General features: G+C 49.2%; 2 protein-coding genes across 5 annotated transcripts; one reads left to right on the top strand and one right to left on the bottom strand.

The window, feature by feature from the left end:
• Window positions 1-2,339: 2,339 nt before the first annotated feature.
• BANF1 (barrier to autointegration nuclear assembly factor 1) lies at window positions 2,340-11,323 on the bottom strand. The gene is made up of 3 exons (XM_006129670.4): window positions 11,179-11,323; window positions 5,374-5,516; window positions 2,340-3,089 (listed from the first exon to the last, which is right to left on the bottom strand). Exons 2-3 carry the CDS (start codon window positions 5,497-5,499, stop codon window positions 2,943-2,945), a joined length of 273 nt encoding a protein of 90 aa, XP_006129732.1. The 5' UTR covers window positions 5,500-5,516; window positions 11,179-11,323; the 3' UTR covers window positions 2,340-2,942.
• Window positions 11,324-11,449: 126 nt separating this feature from the next.
• On the top strand, window positions 11,450-19,090 carry EIF1AD (eukaryotic translation initiation factor 1A domain containing). Of its 4 annotated transcripts, none has more exons than XM_075939034.2 (7): window positions 11,450-11,739; window positions 12,648-12,740; window positions 13,620-13,790; window positions 14,691-14,799; window positions 15,153-15,261; window positions 16,299-16,352; window positions 18,353-19,090. In XM_075939034.2, exons 3-7 carry the CDS (start codon window positions 13,704-13,706, stop codon window positions 18,516-18,518), a joined length of 525 nt encoding a protein of 174 aa, XP_075795149.1. In that variant the 5' UTR covers window positions 11,450-11,739; window positions 12,648-12,740; window positions 13,620-13,703; the 3' UTR covers window positions 18,519-19,090. The 4 variants fall into 4 exon arrangements, with proteins under 4 accessions (XP_075795149.1, XP_075795150.1, XP_075795148.1 ...); XM_075939033.2 differs by having other exon boundaries at window positions 11,674-11,739; window positions 18,350-19,090; XM_075939035.2 differs by lacking the exon at window positions 13,620-13,790 and having other exon boundaries at window positions 18,350-19,090.
• Window positions 19,091-19,758: the final 668 nt, after the last annotated feature.

Genomic DNA, 19,758 nt, shown 5'->3' with positions numbered 1-19,758 from the left:
TCATAGATAAACGGAACAGCCACTGCAAGCCTTGGATTTTTGGGAGCTCCACAATGGCCATGTCAACTATGCTATGGATAGAAGGTATCCAAGGGTAGATTGGGAGCCTGGGTCCTCCTCCTCCCCATACAGGCAGCAGGAACCAGAGTGTCCCAGGAGCCTGCTCTACCCCAGGGTGTTGCCCTCTCCCATCCCAGCCTGCTTTGCATGGCTTCTCACTGGCAGCAGGAAGCAGAGTGCTCCTGGTCCAGGGTGCTCCGCTTCCCACTGCTGCAGGGAAGTAGGGTGCAGCAGGCCAGAAGAGGGCAACGTAGTGGGGGAGCAGGGCAGACTGCAGGAATGCTCCGACTCCCCCTGCCCTTGTGGTGGGTACGGGGGGGGACCCCTGCTGCACTCTGCACAAGGCCCTGTAAACCTCCAGGCCACATTGCTTGGGGGAGGGGACAAAGAGGTAGGGCTGCTGAAAATCCTGCACCCCACCTTAGGACAGCCCGGGCTGCACTTCATTGTCAACTCATGTCCTATTTGTAATCCCCTCTGACCTCTAGATCTTTTTCAGCAGTAAAACCAGCTCTTCCCCCCTGTGTATTAGTTCATTTGACTTTTGTCTTGCTGATTAAATAATTCATCTGAAATTTGTCAGGGTAGTTTTGAGTTTTAATCCTGTCCTCTACAGAACCTACCTTAAACTCCAGGGTGCACCCTTGGCACACAAGGACTAAGCAGCTGTAGAGTTGGAGTGATAATGTTGGCTAGTGCTTTTTCCAATCTTCCCAGCACAATTGGGTGGCTCTTTGCTGTCAAAACACTTTCCTGGGTTAAGGTGTTTCTGCCCCATGGAATTTGTCCACATGTGGTATGTGCATTCCCAGTGTAATATTCAATCCTTGGAGATGTGACAGCTCCAAGTAGGCTTAGATGACAACGATATGCGAGCCCTTTTGGTATACTTTGGTGTCTATCACTGCTATCACCAGAAGTGTGGCAAGTTAATGGTTCACACCCTATCCCCCTCAAGAACAGAACTGGTCTTCTCTATGATGGGGTATATAAACCAGATTTTCATAGCCACTAAGCTATTCTGCTCCCTAACAGCTAACTGGGTGATCAGCAACATTTGGATAATAGGCTGCATCCCAAGCAGTGTCACAGCATCAGAGGCTGACTCCCCCCGAATCAAGCAACACACTGGCAGGAAGTTGCCTGAAGTGCCAAACCAGAAACCCTGTGATGACACTGCTGGGGAATCCACCTGCCAAAATAGGTATCCCTTTGCTTGAACTCCACAAGCTAGAAGATCTGACTCCTTAGGGTCCTTCTACCAGGCAACAAGGATTTAAGGAGAATTGGTGCTAAAATGAAAGGCTAAGTGCACAGTCTTAAATGGTCAGTGTACCTCTAACAAACCCAGAGAAATGTAAGCAGGATAGCAACACCTAGTCCCAGCAGCTTGTTCTCCAGCCTAGATCTAAGCCTCCAAGAAGCTGTGTTCCACCTTCTTAGTGCTATGCCCTTTAGGAATGTTAAAATGCAGTTAACTGACTAGTCAAGTTGTCGATGGAATTTCCATCAACTACTCAATAGGCACTTCTGCATTACCCCTTTGAAATGTACAAAAGCTCCTGCTGGGGCTCTTGTACATTTCAAGGGAGGAATGTGAACCCTGCATACAGCCCAGGGTCAGTAGGAAGTCCCGCTGGCTCTGGGCTGCACGTAGGGGCCTGCTTTGAAATGTACAAGAGTTCCCAGAAGGAACTCGTGTATTTCAAAGCCATGGAGCCCAGAGTCAGCGGGGTACTCCCCAGTTGACCCCAGTTCTGCATGGCATTTCACCAGAACCTGGGATCAGCTGGGGACTCCCCAGCTGACCCGAGGCTTCATGGCTGTCCCTTTGAAACCTCACCTCCGTGCATTTCCCCAGAATCCAGGCTGACCCCAGGTTCCAGGGAAATGCTACAAAGAACCTGGAGTCAGATGGGGAGTCCCCAGCTGATCCCGGGCTCTACTGAAATGCTGGGAGTTCCCAGCTGATCCTGGTTCTGTGCAGCATTTCCCCAGCGGAGTCTCCAGCTGACCCTGGGCTCCACAGCGCTCTGGCATTTTAAAGGGGCAGCGCTGCACAGCTGAGCCCCGGTCCAGCTGTTAGAGGCAGCAAAGGGGCAAGAAGGGGTACTTCAAAGTAGCAGCGCCAATCTCAGAGGCAGCAATGAGGGGTGGGGTGGAAATTGACTAGTCCTTAACATCCCTAAAACCCTTCTGCAATCAACGCCTCATCTCCATCTATGCCACCACTTCCCAGATCCCTTAGGAAACAAGTTGAACTCATGAGAGCCCCGGGATATGAACACATCTGATTTTTATTGTTTAAAAAAAACCTTTACAAGTATGTTTTCTTCCACTGTTTGTTTTATGCCACTTGGCTTTCTTTGGAAAAGTAAGCCAAGTGGCATAAAACAATCTGGAGGAACCACAAATAACTGCTTCAGAAATAAGCCTGAATGAGCTTAAAATCATAACTTTCTTTAAACAGTTATGCCTCAGATCAATGAGAGTTCAAATTAAGCCAATGGAAGAGCTCCCTTTTACAAGCATGCAGGTTATTAAGGCTTTAAAAGTTAGCTGGTCTGAAACAATGAACAACCTTGTATTTCTAAAAACCAAACATAGATCTAACAAATATGTAGAATAGAACATTACCCTCCCTTTCCCCAGAAGAAATGTGGTTAGTTACACTAACGGCAGGTCCCAAGGACAATTTTCCTTCTGGCTAGAAATCAGAGCCATGTAAACAGACATTCTAAATGCCACAGGTTTTCCATAAATTATTAATTTCATTCTGCCCTTTGGACTGGATACAAAGTGAAATGGTTGGGAAGATTTTTCCTGCTAACTATAAAAGCCCTAATAGTGACTGCTGGTGTAGAGACAATCACCACCAACATTCACAAGAAGGCATCGCACCACTCCCGCAGGCAGCCCGAACAGTCCCTGGATTGCTTGGCGTTGGCGCCACACGTGTCTTTCAGCCACTCCCGGAAGAGTTCTTCATCTTTCTTCAGAACCAGGAATTGCCCAAGTACCACATATGCCTAAACACAAAAAAGAAAGGGGATCACAACTGATAGTTGACACACACAAAAGCCACAGCTAAACAGAGGAGGGGATAGGACAACCCTGATTTTCTCAGGGGCAAGTGATAGCTGAACAGCTTTTACACTGTCCCATAGAGCACTAACACAATGGGCATCTTGCAAGTGAATGATGGGAGCATTATCCCAGTTTTTGCAGACCAGGAACTGAGGCACAGGATGAGTTAAGGGCTTGTCTATCTTTAAGGTTTCACAACACCGCTATAACAGTCATCTCCCAGTATAGACTCCGTACTGGCAGAAGAGTCCTCTTGCAGGTATAAAAGCCACTACCTTTTGCCAGCTGAGCTGACAGCAAAAAAGCCAGACCCCTTATTGGCACAGCTACAAAACTGAAGTGTGGATTTGCCCAAGGTCACATAGGAAGTCTTGGGTTCAGTATAATCTGAACCACAGTCTGAGTGCCCAGCCATTGCACTATTCTTCCTAGCCCTACAAGGATGCACCCTGGCATTATCTGTAAGCATCTACAGCCATTATTCAGGCTGACTTCTAGAGGGCATACATAGCAAGGTAGAAATAAAAGTTTTGTAGACACCAGAACCACAGCAGCTGGGATAGCTACAAGTCAAGATGGTAGTGTGTGAAAGGCTTTCCTTCAATATATGAAGGATTCCACACCATGGGGCAGCTGGATTTTTTTTAAAACAAGGGGTCTAGAGAATTAACGGCCTGGGGGTTTTGTATTTATGCTGATTATGAGGCATGCCAATTCTAGTCAGAGGGAAATTAAGGACTTTAGAACAGTGAAGGGCAAGCTAGGCTAGCAAGTGGGTACATGAGTGGCCCTTCATCTCAGTGGGCTGCAGACTGTTGTAACCAAGACGATTTTCTAGGATGAGGCAGTTTTGTTAACTGTGCTCACCTATAAAGAATCTGTGGGGTGTGCCAACTGAAATGTAGTGCTTTGACTGGATGCAGAGAGCACATGGCTCAATGTAGTGTGCAATAAACATGCACCTCACTTCATGTGCCCTTGCTTTAAGTATGTTTCACTTTAGTAATAACAGTAGGAAAAACACGATGTGGATGAAAGCCAGCAGAATCTGGCAACCCAGTGTGTGGGCAACGGTGAACAAAATGTCTCAGGGTTCTGTGTGTGGCCAATGATGGGCCACAGGTTGCCCTCCACTGCTTCAGAACCTATGTAAAGGTAACAGGGATTATACTCTTTCCATCCCAGTCTAAGCAACTCAATGCCAAGAAAACCTTATCAGTGTCAGACAGGGGTCTGATAACGAAGATCTGGTTAAAGCAAACTGTCTCTAGTCCTGCTCCTAACCTCATTACAAGAGAAGTTGCAGCAGGGCTTGTCCAACTTGGTTTTGGGCCCTACTTCAATTTCTCTTTCTTTAGTTCATCAGAACTGCGATAGCAGATATTGAAACCACAGATCTCCTCCCCCTATGCACCTCCCACCCTCATCTTCCTAGCTGGCTTACACCCTTGATGCAGAAGTTTTTAGTTACATCCGTGCCGTGGTTTTTCTAGCAGAGTCTTCCAAGTCCCATGTTTCCCCCAGCATATAACTATCCACTCTCCTTAACAGAGATCAATGTTAGCTGCACCCACTAAGCCAGGATTTGGAGACTTGAATGTGCATGAAACGTATTTTGGTGCATAAAGAAGAACTTACTCACTCTCATGGGCCACACACAGAACCCTGAGACATTTTGTTCACCGTTGCCCACGCACAGGGTTGCCAGATTCTGCTGACTTTCATCCACATAGTGTTTTTCCTACTGTTATTACTAAAGTGACACATGCTTAAAGCAAGGGCACATGAAGTGAGGTGCATGTTGATTGCACACTACATTGAGCCATGGACACTCTGCATCCAGTCAAAGCTCTACATTTCAGTTGGCACACCCCACATATTCCTTATAGGTGAGCACAGTTACCAAAACTGCCTTATCCTAGGAAGTAATCTTGGTTACAACAGTCTGGGTAGGGAGACCCAGAAGAGCTATAATCCCCTTAAAGGGCCAGTTCCCCTTGTGACAGAAGCATCGCAGGGGGAAGGTGCCCCATGTAGGTACGCCAAGAGGAACTTTTGCCCCTGGAGTTATCCAAGATTCTTTAAAAAAGAAAAAAAAAAGCTTGTAGATCAATTTCACTCAAACCACTTGACCCAGCAGAACTGCGTTTTCTGAACTCTGCTCCTCTAAAGAAACAAAGAGGTGGGGGGGGGGGGGGGGGGGGAAGAGAGGGAGTCTCCAGAGACCTTGTCAAAACCTTTGTCTGCCAGCTTCTTTCCAAGAACATCCCCAATTCCAGCCAGAGTCCCCACAGGCTTCTCGCCCATAGGCTCAGCCACGAAGTCCCGATGCTTCTGGGAGGTGGACGACATACTGGCTGGTGCTAGATCTGAAAGGTGAAAGTCAGAGGTTAGTATCCACTGTAAAATAAGAGGCCACATGTGGCACAGAGCCCAGAAACCTGCTGCACCAGAGATCGATGTTAGCTGCACCCGCTCAGCCAGGATTTGGAGATTTGAATGTGCATGAAACGTATTTTGGTGCATAAAGAAAGAACTTACTCACTCTTAGTTTTAAGTGAACACAGAAACAAGTGCAGATACTAACTATTTACAAGATCCTACTAATAAATAGTAAGATTCCAATGTTTTCATTGTGGACAGACGCCCATAAGAGTCCTTTTTAGTTGTGATCTCAGGTTCACCACAGGTCAGAGAGACTCATTAACAGTCATCAGCCAAACCTCAGAGAGCACTGTTCAGGCACACAGATCACTTTTCAGAATAGCTATAAACTGCATGGCTAGTGCCCATTGCTATAAATAGAAGAGAGGATGTATATAACAGTTCTATATATAGAACTTCTGACATGCAGGCAGTCTGAATGTAACCAAGGGAAGTTATTGGGTTCAATACAGCAGTAACTAGGTGAAAGTCTATGGCTGGCACTATGCAAGAGGTCACAATAGACGAAATGGTCTCTTCTAAGGCTGTAAAGGGTTAACAAGTTACACAGTAAGCATTAGCCTTACCAGCATGCTTACTAGGTTAACTGGCTGCTCTGGCATGGCTCGAGCAGTTCCCCCATCCACAATACAATGTGCCTTGTCTGGAGTAGCCTATGGTGCAGCATTTGCCTGCTGTGCCATGGGCTGCTTCAGGCATGGTACACTGCGCTATGGATGGGGGGAGGTGGGGCGGGAGCTGCGTGACCCTGGTTAAACAGTTAAACATTTGTTTAACTGATTATTTTTAAATAGGACTTTACATCCCTAGTCCTTTTTAGACGTAAAAAAAAATCTAAGGAAGACTGGAATATGGGCGAAGAATGCTGGTTAAAGAAAACTGTCACTAGTCCTGCTCCTAACCTCATTACAAGAGATGCATGTGTTAGTAACAGATATTCAGTCATTAAAAACATAGATGGCTGGGTTTGTGATATCCCAGAGAACCATATGGTGACTTGCTTGCCTGGTGCAAAGGTTGCAGATCTCTTGAGAGATCTAGATAGGCTTATGTGTAATGCTGGGAAGGAGCCAGTGGTCATGGTAAATGTAGGTACCAATGACATACAGAAGGGTAGAAGAGAGGTTCTGGAGGCAAAATGTAGGCTGCTGGGAAATAGATTTAGATCTAGGACTTCTATGGTAGCATTCTCTGAAATGCTTCCAGTTCCATGTGCCGGGCCAGTTAGGCAGGCAGAACTTCAGAGTCTCAATGCATGGATGAGATGAGACGATGGTGTACAGAGGAGGGGTTTAGATTTATTAGGATCAGACAGAAATCATCTCTTAGGGGAGGGCCTATAAATTTAAATGTATACCCCAAATAAAAAAAACCCCACACAATTAGAAAACCAAAACAGTGCCGCCCTGGCTTAACAAGCAAGTAAAAGAAGCAGTGATGGATTAAAAGGCATTGTTTAAAAAGTGGAAGTTAAGTCCTAGTGAGGAAAATAGAAAGGAGCATAAACTTTATCAAACAGTGTAAAAATACAAGAAAAGCCAAAGAGGAGTTTGAAGAGCAGCTAGCTAAAAACTAATAGCAAATTGTTTTAAGTACATCAGAAGCAGGAAGCCTGCTAAACAACCAGTGGGGCCCCAGATGATCAAGATGCTAAAGGAGCACTCAAAGATGATAAAGTATTTGCGGAGAAACTAAATGAATTCTTAGCTTCAGTATTCATGGCTGAGGATGTTAGGGAGATTCCCAAATCTGAGCCATTCTTTTTAGGTGACATATCTAAGGAACTGTCCCAAACTGAGGTGTCATTAGATAAGGTTTTGGAATAAAAACTTAACAGTAACAAGTCATCAGGACCAGATGGCATTCACCCATGAGTTCTGAAAGAGCTCATATATGAAATTGCAGAACTATTTAACTGTTGTTTGTAACCTAGCCTTTAAATCAGCATCTGTACCTAGTGATGCCAATATTTAAAAAGGGCTCCAGAGGTGATCTAAGGATGTTAACGACTAGTTGATTCCCCCCTGCCTTGCTGCCTTTATCAGATGCGGAGGGAATATTTCAAAGGGGCAGCCCCACACAACTGAGTCCAGGCTCAGCTGTGCAGGGCTGCCCCTTTGAGACACCGAGGTGGCATTCAAAGAGCAGCGCTGCACAGCTGCTCCCCAGCGATTTCCGAATGGAAAATCCAGCAATGGAATTTCCATCGACTACTCAATTAATCGATAAGGGGGGTGCTCGTTATCCCCCTGTGCCTCTCCCTTTGAGATGTACAGGAGACTCCTGCGGCTCTTGTACATTCCACAGGGAGAGGAGCAGCAGTGGGACCTGCTTGAGTGGGACTGTTTCAATCTTCACTCACACCGTTTCCCTGCTGCCCCCTGCAGAGATGGTATGCGGTGTGTGGCTCCCCCCAGCACCAGCTCGTGCTTCACCTCCTTGCTGCCTTACCTTACACCTATAACCATTTTGGAGTAGAGCAGATTTACATCCCAGAATGACAACTGTTTTTTTTTTTTTTAAACAGTCTTATACTGTTGATTCATATTTGGCTTGTGGTCCACTATGACCCCCAGAACATTTTTTGCAGAACTCTTTCATAGGAAAACATTTCCCATTTTGTTTACATTAGGGATGTGAATGGTTAACTGGTAAGCATCATCCCAGGAACCACAGACAGAGGGCTACTCCAGTCAGCCGGCAGCTTACTGAAGTAGCTCTATGTTCATGGCTCCTGGGGAGCTGGGGTGGATCTCTGGGCAAGGGAGAACCACTCCAGACCAGCTGGGAGCCGTTCTACAGAGCAGCCCACTCTGCCTAAGGATTGTAAGAAGTGGGTAACCGATAGTTGCTTATTTAACTGGTTAAACATTAAGTTAACCAGTTAAACATTAGGTTAACTGATTAATGGTGAATATACATCCCTCGCATGCATGCAATTAACTATATTTATCCAATAGTTGATACAATTTGTACTGACTACACGATTAGTCGATAAGGGGAGGCAGTCAGTCACGGCTCACACCAGGTCCCGGAGCTAACCCTGCTGTGGCTCTGCAGTTTAAATATAGTAAGAGCCAGGAATGCAGGCAGCCTGGCGGCTGCTACTACATTTAAACTGCAGAGCTGCAGCGGGGGTAATTCTCAGAGCCAGTGAGAGCCAGGACTGAGCAGTCCCAGCTCATGCTGGCTCCAGGACTGCTATGGATCTACCTCCACCCCCTGCCCCCCCCTCACACACACCACGGAGACTGTGCTGGGGGGAACTTGCTTTTAAGATGGTTTCCTCCCCAACTTGATGCCTCTGATATAGGAAGCGAGTAGTCGAGTGGTCAATTGACTATCCAATAGTACTTGACTAGTCACTTACATCCCTAGCTTGGCCTGGTGTGGGAACAGGAGCTCCTTGGGCTGGGGGCTGCTCCAGCTGGGCTGGAATAGTCTCCAACCTGAGATGCTGCTTATTTAACTGGTTAAACATTAAGTTAACCAGTTAAACATTAGGTTAACTGATTAATGGTGATTATACATCCCTCACATGCATGCAATTAACTGTTCTTTCCTAAGTGGAGTACTTTATATTTATCCATATTGAATTACATACTATTTACTTCAGACTATTCCTCCAGTTTATCTAGATCATTTTGAATTTTAATCCTATCTTCCAAAGCACTGGCAATGCCCCCCAGATTGGTATGGCCTACAAATTTCCAGTTTTCCAATCAACTATGCACCCACTTTGTAGTAGCGCTATCCAAATTGTAATTCTCTAGTTTATGAAAATGTCATGTGAAATATATCAAAAGTCCGACTGAAGTCAAGATACACCACATCTACTGCTTATCCTCAATCCACAAGGATTGTTACACTCTCAGAAAAAACTAGTAGTTTAATTTGACTCTGTATGTTCTTGACAAATACATTCTGCTACTGGTGCTCCCTGTAAACTGGAAGCTTGTGCGGCCGCAACTGATTAGCAGAAAGCCCATTGCTAGGTTTGTGTTTCTTACTTCCTTGATGCACATAAAAATGATTCCATACATGAATTAGGGATGTTAAGGACTAGTCGACGATCCGATAAGCAAATGCTTATCGGATCATCGACTAGTCGCTTCCCCCTTCCCTTGCTGCCTCTATCAAATCCTTTTGTTTCTACTACACCGAGTTGCTTCTGGGGTCATGGAGTCAGAGCTGCCTTGCTCACTCTGGGTGTACAAGTCTTCCTCAGGCATCCAATTCAAGTGGACTCACTGGAGGGGAGCTCAAAGGTTCAGCAGGATTGCTGACTGCTCTGAGGTCTAGTTCCAAGAGGCAGCAAAGTCAAGGGGCTTACACCAGTGAGTATGTGAGGTCCTAAAGGGACCTAAAAGGGCCCAGAGCAGTAAAGAGCATCGAGCCCATGGATCTGTGACACCCCCAACAAAGACCCCTGAATTCCCTACTTTCTGCAGAACATCCAGTCTCAGTGATGATTTCATTCCTTCCATGTGCACCCTCAGCCCTAGCCTTACATCCAAATACCAACAAACCCCTTGCACAGACTCTGCAGCCATTCTCTCCATCCCTCCCAAAAGACGCCTTTTTTCCAGGCATCCTCAGCCCTTTTAGATCCTGCACTTGGCACGTCTTCACCAGATAAAGCTTCCTTTATACATATCCTCACCCTCCCTTCCCGTGTCCTAGCACTCAACCCAACTTCCTACCTCCCAGACCTTCTTTCCACACATTCAGCAACACCTTCCACTACCTTGTTCCCATCCCAATCTTTGTCAGACAATTTCCAACCCCCAAGAGGTACCACCCATCACTACAGGTACTCCCAGCATTCCCAGACACACCAGCTATATACCACCAATCCCTCTCTTATCACCAGAAGTCCTAACTCATCACACCTGCCCAACAACCTGAGCACTATCCTTTACCAAAAAAAAAAAAAAACCCCACACACCCTAGTTTCAGGCTTCCACTCTACTTTTCCTTTCCCCACAATGTAGCCCAGCAGATAGAGCAGTGAACTAAACTCAAAAAGACTTGGGTTCTATTCCCAGCTCCAGCAGCTGACCTCAGCTTCCCAATCGCTAAAATGGACAATACTAACTCACCTTTACACCTCTCGAGAGCTACTAACGAGCAGAGTTAAGTCATGATTACTACCAGCACTAGCTAACCCTTTCCCAGATACCAACAACTTCCCCAGGCCCATATCCCCAGCCCCACCTCCTAGAGGGTAAGGCCAGACCTCCCACTAGGAACCATCCTTGCAGAACCCCCCCCCCCCCCGAACCCCAAACACTCCAATCCCTTCCTCGGGCATCCTCAGCCAACCTCCCTCCCCCCTCTTCTCCCCAATTCATCCCACCCTAAATCACACCAGGATATACCCAGCCCTTCCCCGCGCTCCTCTCCGCCCCCCCCGGCCGCGCCCTCGCAGACACATGCCCAGCTACCGCCCGCCCTCCCCAGAGGCCCCTGAGCGCTCCCCGAACTGCTCCTTCCCCCACGCCTCAGGTTCCCCCACTGGCCCGTTCCCGCCCTCAGCCGCCTTCATCCTGCCCGAGGCCCGCGTCCGACACCGCAGCGACCCACCAGCTCCGCTCGCTGCTGCAGCGCCTCAAACACCGCCGCTCCCGCCCAACCGGCCACCCACTGCGCCTGCGCAAACACCACTTCCGCTTCCAGGCCACGCCAGCACGCGCTCCTCTTCGCGCCCCATATAACCATAGAGAGTAGGCGGCGCTCTATAATGCTCTAGTCCCAGCCAGGAGCGATCCACATCTGCTCTATGATTCCCAACGGCTCTGGGCCGCTCCAGCCACCTTTGGATGATAGAGTTCAGCATCTACACTCTAGGCAACTGAAAACTCTGTGATACCAACTCATCCTCCCGGCCACAGTAACCGACGGCGCGAGGCAGCCTCTGACGCTGCTTGTGGCCCACGACAACCCCTCCATCCCATAATAATAGCCCTGCCCGCGGGGCTGCCTCGGGAGCCCAAGGAGAGCATCAGGGGACATCATGGTGGGGGGAGGGGCTCCCGGAAGTGAGACAGGAAGCGCCCGGAACACCCGGAAGTTTACGCTGAAAGGTTTGGGGGAGGTTCAGGACTTGGAGCCGGAAGCGGGTGACTCCGTCCCATGTGCAGAGAGGTAGGGACGGGAGGCGGCAGCCCCTCACCCCCCCCCCCCGGTCCGGCAGAGCCAGGGACCCCCCCCCCCCAGTCCAGCCCCTAGGAGCAGCGGCAGTTTTCTCCCCCGGCCAATGAGCGGAACAGGGAACTCCCGGGGGCGTGCAGGGCAAGGCGCTCCCTGCCCCCAGCACGGCGACATGGACTAGCCCGAGAGGGGACCTGGCCGTCACATCTGGGCGGGGAGGTGGAGAATCAAATGGGATTAATCCCACCCTGGGGGAGCGGAGCCCGACCCCTGGGTTCCATTGTAGCTCTGGGAGAGGCCTGGCGGCTTGAAGCGTAGGGCAGGACTGCAGTGAGTCTCAGCACGGACTGGCATCTTCTTATATGAGGAAACTGAGTCACGGAGCTGACAGATTTACTCGACCCCAACACATCTGTCTCCAGTTGCAAGGAAGCCATAACAGGGTTAAGGCACAAAGTGACATTGGATCAATCTCTTTTTTTTGTTTCCATGATCTCCTATAGGATCTTTGTTTCATTCTGTGATGTAGATGAGATTTTACCTGGGAAGTTAATGCAGCCCTAAAGAATTAACTTTCTCATGCAAATCATCAGTAGAATTGCCTGAATGTTATTCTGTTATAATGTGTCTGTTCCTCAGTTTCACCTCCCACTGTTTGCCTGTGTGGTCCCTTCTCCTCTCCCTGCATCAGTTCCTTATTGACAATCCTTACCTCCTTGTGTTAAAACACTTTCAGATTCACAGCTAAAAAATTTTCAGTGGAATTCTTACTGTGGGAGACAATGTGTGGAGTTTGGCCTGAAAATTTCCAGCAGAATAGAGGAATCTTGAAGCTACCTCATTCCCTGGGTAAGGGAGTCTCAGTCCATTTCCACAAGCCATAAAATTGTCTTTGTTCCTAGAGTATCCAGTGCCAGTGAATGCCTCCAAGAGTGAATTCAGCGCTGGATCCTCAGCTGTCAGAGACGGACAGCCTCTCTTTATCCTCCACACAGGTACTGGTACTCCTGGCTTCCTCTGAGAGAAATCTATGCCCCCATTTTAAGTGGAGTAGATAAGACAAATAGGGAATCTCTAATAAACCTGATAACAAGGGGTTGTTCTTGATGACTAGGAAGTATGGTCTAATGAGCAAGGCACTGGCCTGGGATCCAGAGATCCTTGGGTTCTATTCTGCCTCATTTTCTCCTTCAGCCATTTGTTTGTTTAGACAGTGAGCATCTTAGGGCATGGACTGTCTTAGTGTGTGTCCATGCAACGCCTGACACAGTGAGACCCTGATCTCAGTAAGGGGGCTGACAGGTACTCTGTGTGCACATGGTATTGGGTACTGTACAGACTGATGCCATCATGCCAGGGGGTACACAGACTCTTGGAGGTAGTCCCTGCCCCACACAGCTTGTACTCCATCTAGACAGAAGGGCTACGTCTAGACTGGCCCCTTCTTCGGAAGAGGTATGCTAATTTCGAACTTTGGAATAGGGAAATCTGCGGGGGATTTAAATAAACATGGCCGCCGCTTTTTTTTCCAGGTTGGGGAAAAGCTGGAAAAGAGCGTCCAGACTGGCGCAATCCTCCGGAATAAAGCCCTATTCCGGAGGATCTCTTATTCCTACTTCCAAAGTTCGAAATTAGCATGCCTCTTCCGAAGAAGGGGCCAGTCTAGATGTAGCCAAGTGGTATGTATGGGAAAATGGAGTGAGTGGCAAAAGGACTGGACCAAAGACAGCAGCAGAGCATGCAACAGAACCCAGCTATCCTGGCTCCTACTCCAGGACCCTGCTCACTGGGGGGACTTTTTGCCTTTAGAAGCTTATTTGATCTTGGGGAGATGCAACAAGGCTCTTCTCCCTCTGTTCCTTCTCTTCGGCTAGCCTTCCAGAGCAAGTGTGCCTTCCAGCTATTCACCACTTCACCTGCCCTGTGAGGATCCTGTTCCTGAGGGCTAACTCACCAGGATGTCCCAAGCAACCAAACGCAAGCATGTGGTGAAAGAAGTGTTGGAGGAGTATGTGGTTCCATCTCCTCAACAGCAGATTGTCCGGGTGAGGAAGGAAGTAGCCCTCTTTGCTGGGCTCCACTGGGACTTTTCACTTTCCTCTGCAGCATGAGGTTTGGGTTGCTGGGAAGCATCTGGATATGTCTCACCTAAGCTATTCTTGCCATCCCACCCCTCACGCTCTGAGCTTCAGCAGAAGGCAAGAAAATCCCTGAATACATCTGTTTAGTTGCGTATTAGGGTACATCTTGACTGCAGGGGTTTTCCAGGATACCCTGGAAAAACTCTGCCGTGTCCAGGGAACGCAGTTGCTCTTCCACTTTTTTTGCAGAAGACCAAATGCACTCTTTTGGGGAGTCCTGTATATCTCGTTCTAGAAGGAATAAGGTCTCCTCTGAAAGAGGCCGCTTTTCCGCCATTTGGCCCCTTCTTGACTGGGCCAGATGGTGGAAAAGCCTCTTCTGGAAAACCAATTGGAAAAAGCGACACAAATTGCGGAGTACAATTTGTGTAGCTTTTTCCCGGAAAAAAAAATGCTATGGTGTAGACCTAGCCTTAGGGAGGAAAACCTGTTCATGCTCCTTGCAGATGAGTGCACTCCAAGCTCATGCATCAGGAGTTCCCCATTGGCTTGCTGCAGAGCTGCTAGTGGCATGAGCAAGGCAGAACAGGTGGAGTGTGAGCCATCTAAAAGCCATACATGGGTAGTAGATTTCAAAGCCAGAAGGTGATCAGCCTGATCATCGAATCTGACCTCCCATGTAAGTCAGATTGTGGAATACTCCTCCCTGCCAATCCTGCATCCAGCCCATCTCTGGTGGTTGAGCTAGAGTGTCACTTTGAGGCAGGCTCTGATCTGTAGGTGCTAAGTGCTGGAGAATCCATTTCTCCAGGAAGCAGTTTCTGTGGTTAATCCCCCTTCCTATCAATTTGTTCCTCCCTCCAGGTCCTAGGGACCCCAGGAAACAACCTCCATGAGGTAGAAACGGCCGAAGGAACCAGATTCTTAGTGAGCATGCCCACAAAGTTCCGCAAGAACATCTGGATCAAACGAGGTGAGTACAGTGCAACTAGGTTCATGGCACCCCTAGAGGGGAAAGGCCCCATATGCTCCCTCCCCTGAACACCATTTAGAGTAGGAGTACTACTATCCACCAGGGGTGGATGAGTGCGCCGCGGGCAGCACAATTTCACGGGGGCCCCCCCTTTGACATGGCGCATGCGCGGAGCCCAAGGCAGCCGCCCCACTTGCTCTGCCCTAAATCCACCGCTGCTATCCATGAGTTCCCCCTACCCCGGGGCTAGCTGAGATCTAGCACCCTCCTAGAGGGAAGAGACCACATTCTCCATCTCCTAAAAATCAGCCAACCCTCCTTCCCACCGACACACTGTGTCTCTATCATTGCAGGGGACTTTCTGCTGGTGGACCCTATTGAAGAGGGTGAGAAAGTGAAGGCTGAGATCAACTTTGTGTTATACAAGGACCACATGCGATACCTAAAGAAAGAAGGGCTCTGGTAAGAGTCGGACATGGGGGAGGATGCTGAACTACAAGCTCCTAAAGTCCCTGCTCTTGCCTGCCACCAAGGTGCTGGAGAAAGTGTTAGTGAGGATTGGCATTGGCTTGAGTGTCCTTCCTGAAGCTGAGATTTCCATCACACATGAGCTGTAGGAATAGATGCAAAGCAGTCAGCTTGGGGAGGAGGGTAGCTCCATGGTGCAAATGGGGCAGTAAATCTCTAGCAGGGGAACCTGTGCTTTGATGCTGTTGGTATTCAGTTGGGGGCTGGTATGACTGTTGCTGGAACCATGGGGCCCCAATTCAAGGAACATTTTGATAAATTAGAGAGGTCAGAGAAGAGCCACAAGAAAAAGAGGACCGGTGACAGAACTCAACCTTAGCTTAGGGGGTAACTTGATCCCAGGCTATCCCCACCTGCCATGGGAACAGAAATTTGACAACAGGCTCTACAATCTAGCAGACAAACATCAAACAAGGCAACTGGCAACCGAAATTAAACAGTCATACTGGAAGGCAGAGGATTCACTGGAACTGAGCAGTGGCTCAGGTGGATTCTACCATGCTGGCAGTTTTTAAATGCAGTTTGGAAAGATTTAATCTAGTTTGAAAAGGAATTAATTCTGGGCATCCTGGAGCCTGTTACACAGGACTTAGATTACACATGATCCCAGCACCTTCTGCTCACTTGATTTACAACCCTTACTAGGAGGGAGGCAGGGACAGAATAGAGGGAGTTTTTCTTCCTAAAAAACTTTTGAAAATATGGCTGAAAACATGTCTCAGGTTCTAGTTTAACTGAGAAGCTTGGAAAACACTGTCATAGGAGGTTTTCCCATGAGTTTGGGTTTTGGTGGAAAAAGGTCTGTGCTGGCTGAAATAGTCACATGCCCTGGGCAGGGGCTGGAGTGAAGAGGAAAGGCCCCATATTTTATTCCCTAAAACCCTCCCTAGAGGGGAAAGTGTCCCATTCCCTAAGCTATTGCCTCAAAGCCAGGGCTGCTCTCTCATCTCATGTCTTTCTCCTCCCCACAGGCCTGAGGCCTTCTCCTCTGACACTGCAGAAAGTCAGCCCAGCTCTGAGGCGAGGTGAGTATGAAAGGAGTGGAACTGCTACAAAACAGTCCAGGAATAAAAGACTGGAAATTGGGTTTCTACACTTCAGAAGAGGGAGATTCTTGGGCAGCTTTGCCCAGGGATGAGGATGAAACCCCCCAATCTGCTTACAGAAGGAGCTGGATACAGGTTTCACTGGGATTCTGTGACAGGTTGGCTGTGTTAGCAAGGTGAGGGTTATGGGTCAGAAAGTTCACTGTAGTCTTAGGCTAATACCACCAACCAGTAGATCGTGAGCTACCGGTAGATCTCAGGGGCTCCAAGAGTAGCTCTTGAGCCCTCTCTGAACTGCGCAGTACATTTAATTTCCTCATTTGAGGAGCAGCTACTCACTGAGCAACAACACAGGTGAGTAGCTGCGAGGAATGGTGGGAGCTGGGAGGTCAGGAGGTCTGAAACACCCCAGCCAGCTGACTGTGGCTTTCACAGTTGGAGCTAGGCGCAGCCTCCCTAGGCTGAGCACAGGGCAGCCGGGCTGGAGGGAAGAAAAGTGGCTGCCTGGCCAGGGTGCTCAGCCAGAGTGCACCACGCTCCACGTGGGCTGGCATAGAGGAGAAGCTGCCTGGCCTGCTGGCTGTGGCGTTCAGCCCAAAGGAGGCTGAACCGCGCTCCAGCTGATTGGGTGGCTTCCCCTCTGCGCCTGCCAACGTGGAGCTTGGTGGCACCCTAGCTGAGCACCATGGCCAGCTGGCCAGGCAGCCGCTTTTCTTCGCTCCAGCCCGGCTGCCCTGCGGTCAGTCCGGAGGGAGCGCGGGTCGGAGGCTTCCCTCCGTGGCTGGTGTAGAGAACTCCCTGCCCCCAACCTTGTTCTCTCCTCTGCCCCAAATTTGTCCCCCGCCCTCCTGGCCCCCTGTTCCCTCTCCCTTGCCCCCACTGCAGAAACTTGTCCCCCGGCACCCTGCCCCCCCTGCAGAAACCAGTTCCTTCTAGCACCCTGTCTCCTACTACAGAAACCTGTCCCCCCCAGCACCCTGTCCCCTGTTGCAGAAACCTGTCCTGGCACCCTGCCCCCACTGGCACCCTGTTCCCTGCTCCAGAACCCACTAGCACTCCTCCCCAGTACTGTGTCCCCTGCTCCCAAATTACTTTTCTATGGGTCAGTGACCCCTAACTCAAGGCAGGTTCCCTGCCATTCTCATAAATAAAGACAATGCAGAAACTTTTTGTGTTTAACATAGTATTCTATTTAAAAATGAAGCCTGGCCAACAAACCCCCAATTGGGGCCAAGCCCCCATCTGGCCACAACCACTCTTGCATTCCCCTTCCCCAGACTCTAGATCTGAGCCTATCAAACACTGGAACCTCATGCCCTCAGCCCCTCACACACCCCAACCCAAATTCCTACACCCTCACATCCGCAAGCCTGTGGCTTGCTTAGTATCCCAACACTGCCCAGCCTAGTGTCCCCTTCTCCACCTCCTCCTGCATCCAGATTTCCTCCCAGAACTTGCACCACTCACCCGTTCCCACACCCAAATCCCTCATTCCCACCCCAGAGCCTACACATCCTGTCTCAACACAGCAAAGGTCCAGCTAGACTGCAGGAGTTTTTCAGGATTCTGGAGATATCCCAGAAAAACTCTTCTGCATCCAGGGTTGCATTTGTTCTTCCGCTTTTTTAGTGGAAGAGCGGACAGGCTCTTTTGGTCACCCCTATATTCCTCTTTCCATAAGGAATAAGAAGGTTTTTTTTTCCTGACATTTGGTCCAGTGTAGACAGGCCAAATGTTGAAAAAAACCTCTTCCTACAGAAGGATTTAAAAAAAAAAAGCAGCAGTATAAGGATTGGGGATATCAAGTGATGGAGAGGAGGAGAATAGAGAGGGCCGGGCTGTAGATCTTGGCCTGGTCTGTCATTTAAAAAAGTGATCTTTGGTGTAGAAAGGTTGGAGACCACTGCCCTACTCATTGGGCAGCTACCTCCAAGGAGCTAGAAAGGCCTAGAACTGACCACCATCCATTCCTGCAGCAGGGAGGAGCAACAAAGGGCTGTGCACTCCTCGGGGGAAGAGGATTCAGATGACGACAGCGACCTGTTTGTGAACACGAACAGACTGCACTACAGCTGCACAGAGAGCGAGGATGACAGCGAGGAGGAGGCTGTGGTGGCCAGTGACCAAGAGGAGGAAGAAAAATAGCAACCCGTGGTCAGAAATGTGATCTTCTAGCCTCCCTACCCTTGAGGAATCTGAAGCAGCAGGAAGGAACCTGAACTCACATCCACAGGCCTGGTAAATGCTCCAGCTGTCTTGGGACTGCCTCAGTGCTGCCCCCCCCCCCATTGGGGGCATATTTCTTCTCTCCATCTCTGCTATCTGAGCCAGGGGCTGCTGGAGCAGCCTGCTCACTAGAGGAAAGTGCTGGGCTTGTGGTGCCGAGGGCATGATTATTTCACTGTTAACCCAACCCACTTTGGGGAGAGTGGCACTGATCCTTGGGGCAAAGGGAAATGGGGTTCTAGGCAGCAGTGCTGCTTGAAGCTGTAAACGGGAATGGGGAGGAGTAAAGTTGAGCAGCTGGGAAGCCTCATCAGAGATGGAGTAGCCCAGCTTCACCACTCTATGGCCCCTCTTAAAGGGGGATTGGACTGCCCTCTGCTCTAATGCCAGCTCCTGGGGCAAAGCACTGGGTGCTGTCTGTCCAAGGTACAAATGCTGTGTAATAAGCTGCCTCCCCTCTGCCTTATTCAATAAAGACTTTCCCACAGGCAGCCAGATGGGTTGATTTGAAACTGCACAAGACAAAAACAAGCAGATGTTCCTATGCCAGCTCTGGATGGAGGCGGCCAGCTGGGTCCCAGGGACAGGTTCTGAACTGTAGTGGGTGGCAGGTAGAGCTCACTGCTACCCTCACTGATGTTACACAGGCCAGCTACCAGCACTTTCCTGGTTCAGGACACTCCTTATGTCCCCTCCCCTCATAGTGCTGATGAGCAGTACAGCACAGTCACCCTGTGCAACAGAACCAAATGTGCTGCAGACAGGTGTCAGGCCTAGGGACGTTAAATTTAGATTAACAAATCAAATAGTTGATGGGATTTCCATCAACTATTCGATTAGTTAATAAGGGCACCTCCACCTTTGAACTGCAAAAGGAAGCCCTGCAGGGCGCATGGGACCAACAGGGCATTGGCTCTGCACTCCCTGTGGCATCTCAGCCGTTGAAATGTACAAGAGCCACCCCCTCCCCAGGGTTCTTGTATATTTCAAAAGCAAAATCACAGCAGTACTGGCAGGAGCATGCTTCAGTCCCCACTCACTCTGTTTCTCCACCTCTCTTGTCTCCCGCAGAGATGGTACTGGGGGGGGAAACAGCTTTTAAGCTGGCTCTCTCCAACACTGGCTCCTGCCTCCATCAGAGAGAGGCAGCCAGGGGCCG

Source organism: Pelodiscus sinensis, chromosome 11, assembly GCF_052426305.1.
Source record: "Pelodiscus sinensis isolate ZL-2025 chromosome 11, ASM5242630v1, whole genome shotgun sequence".
Lineage (NCBI taxonomy): Eukaryota > Metazoa > Chordata > Testudines > Trionychidae > Pelodiscus > Pelodiscus sinensis.
The sequence above is the reverse complement of the archived record's forward strand: the minus strand, read 5'-3'. Positions and strand labels throughout refer to the sequence as shown.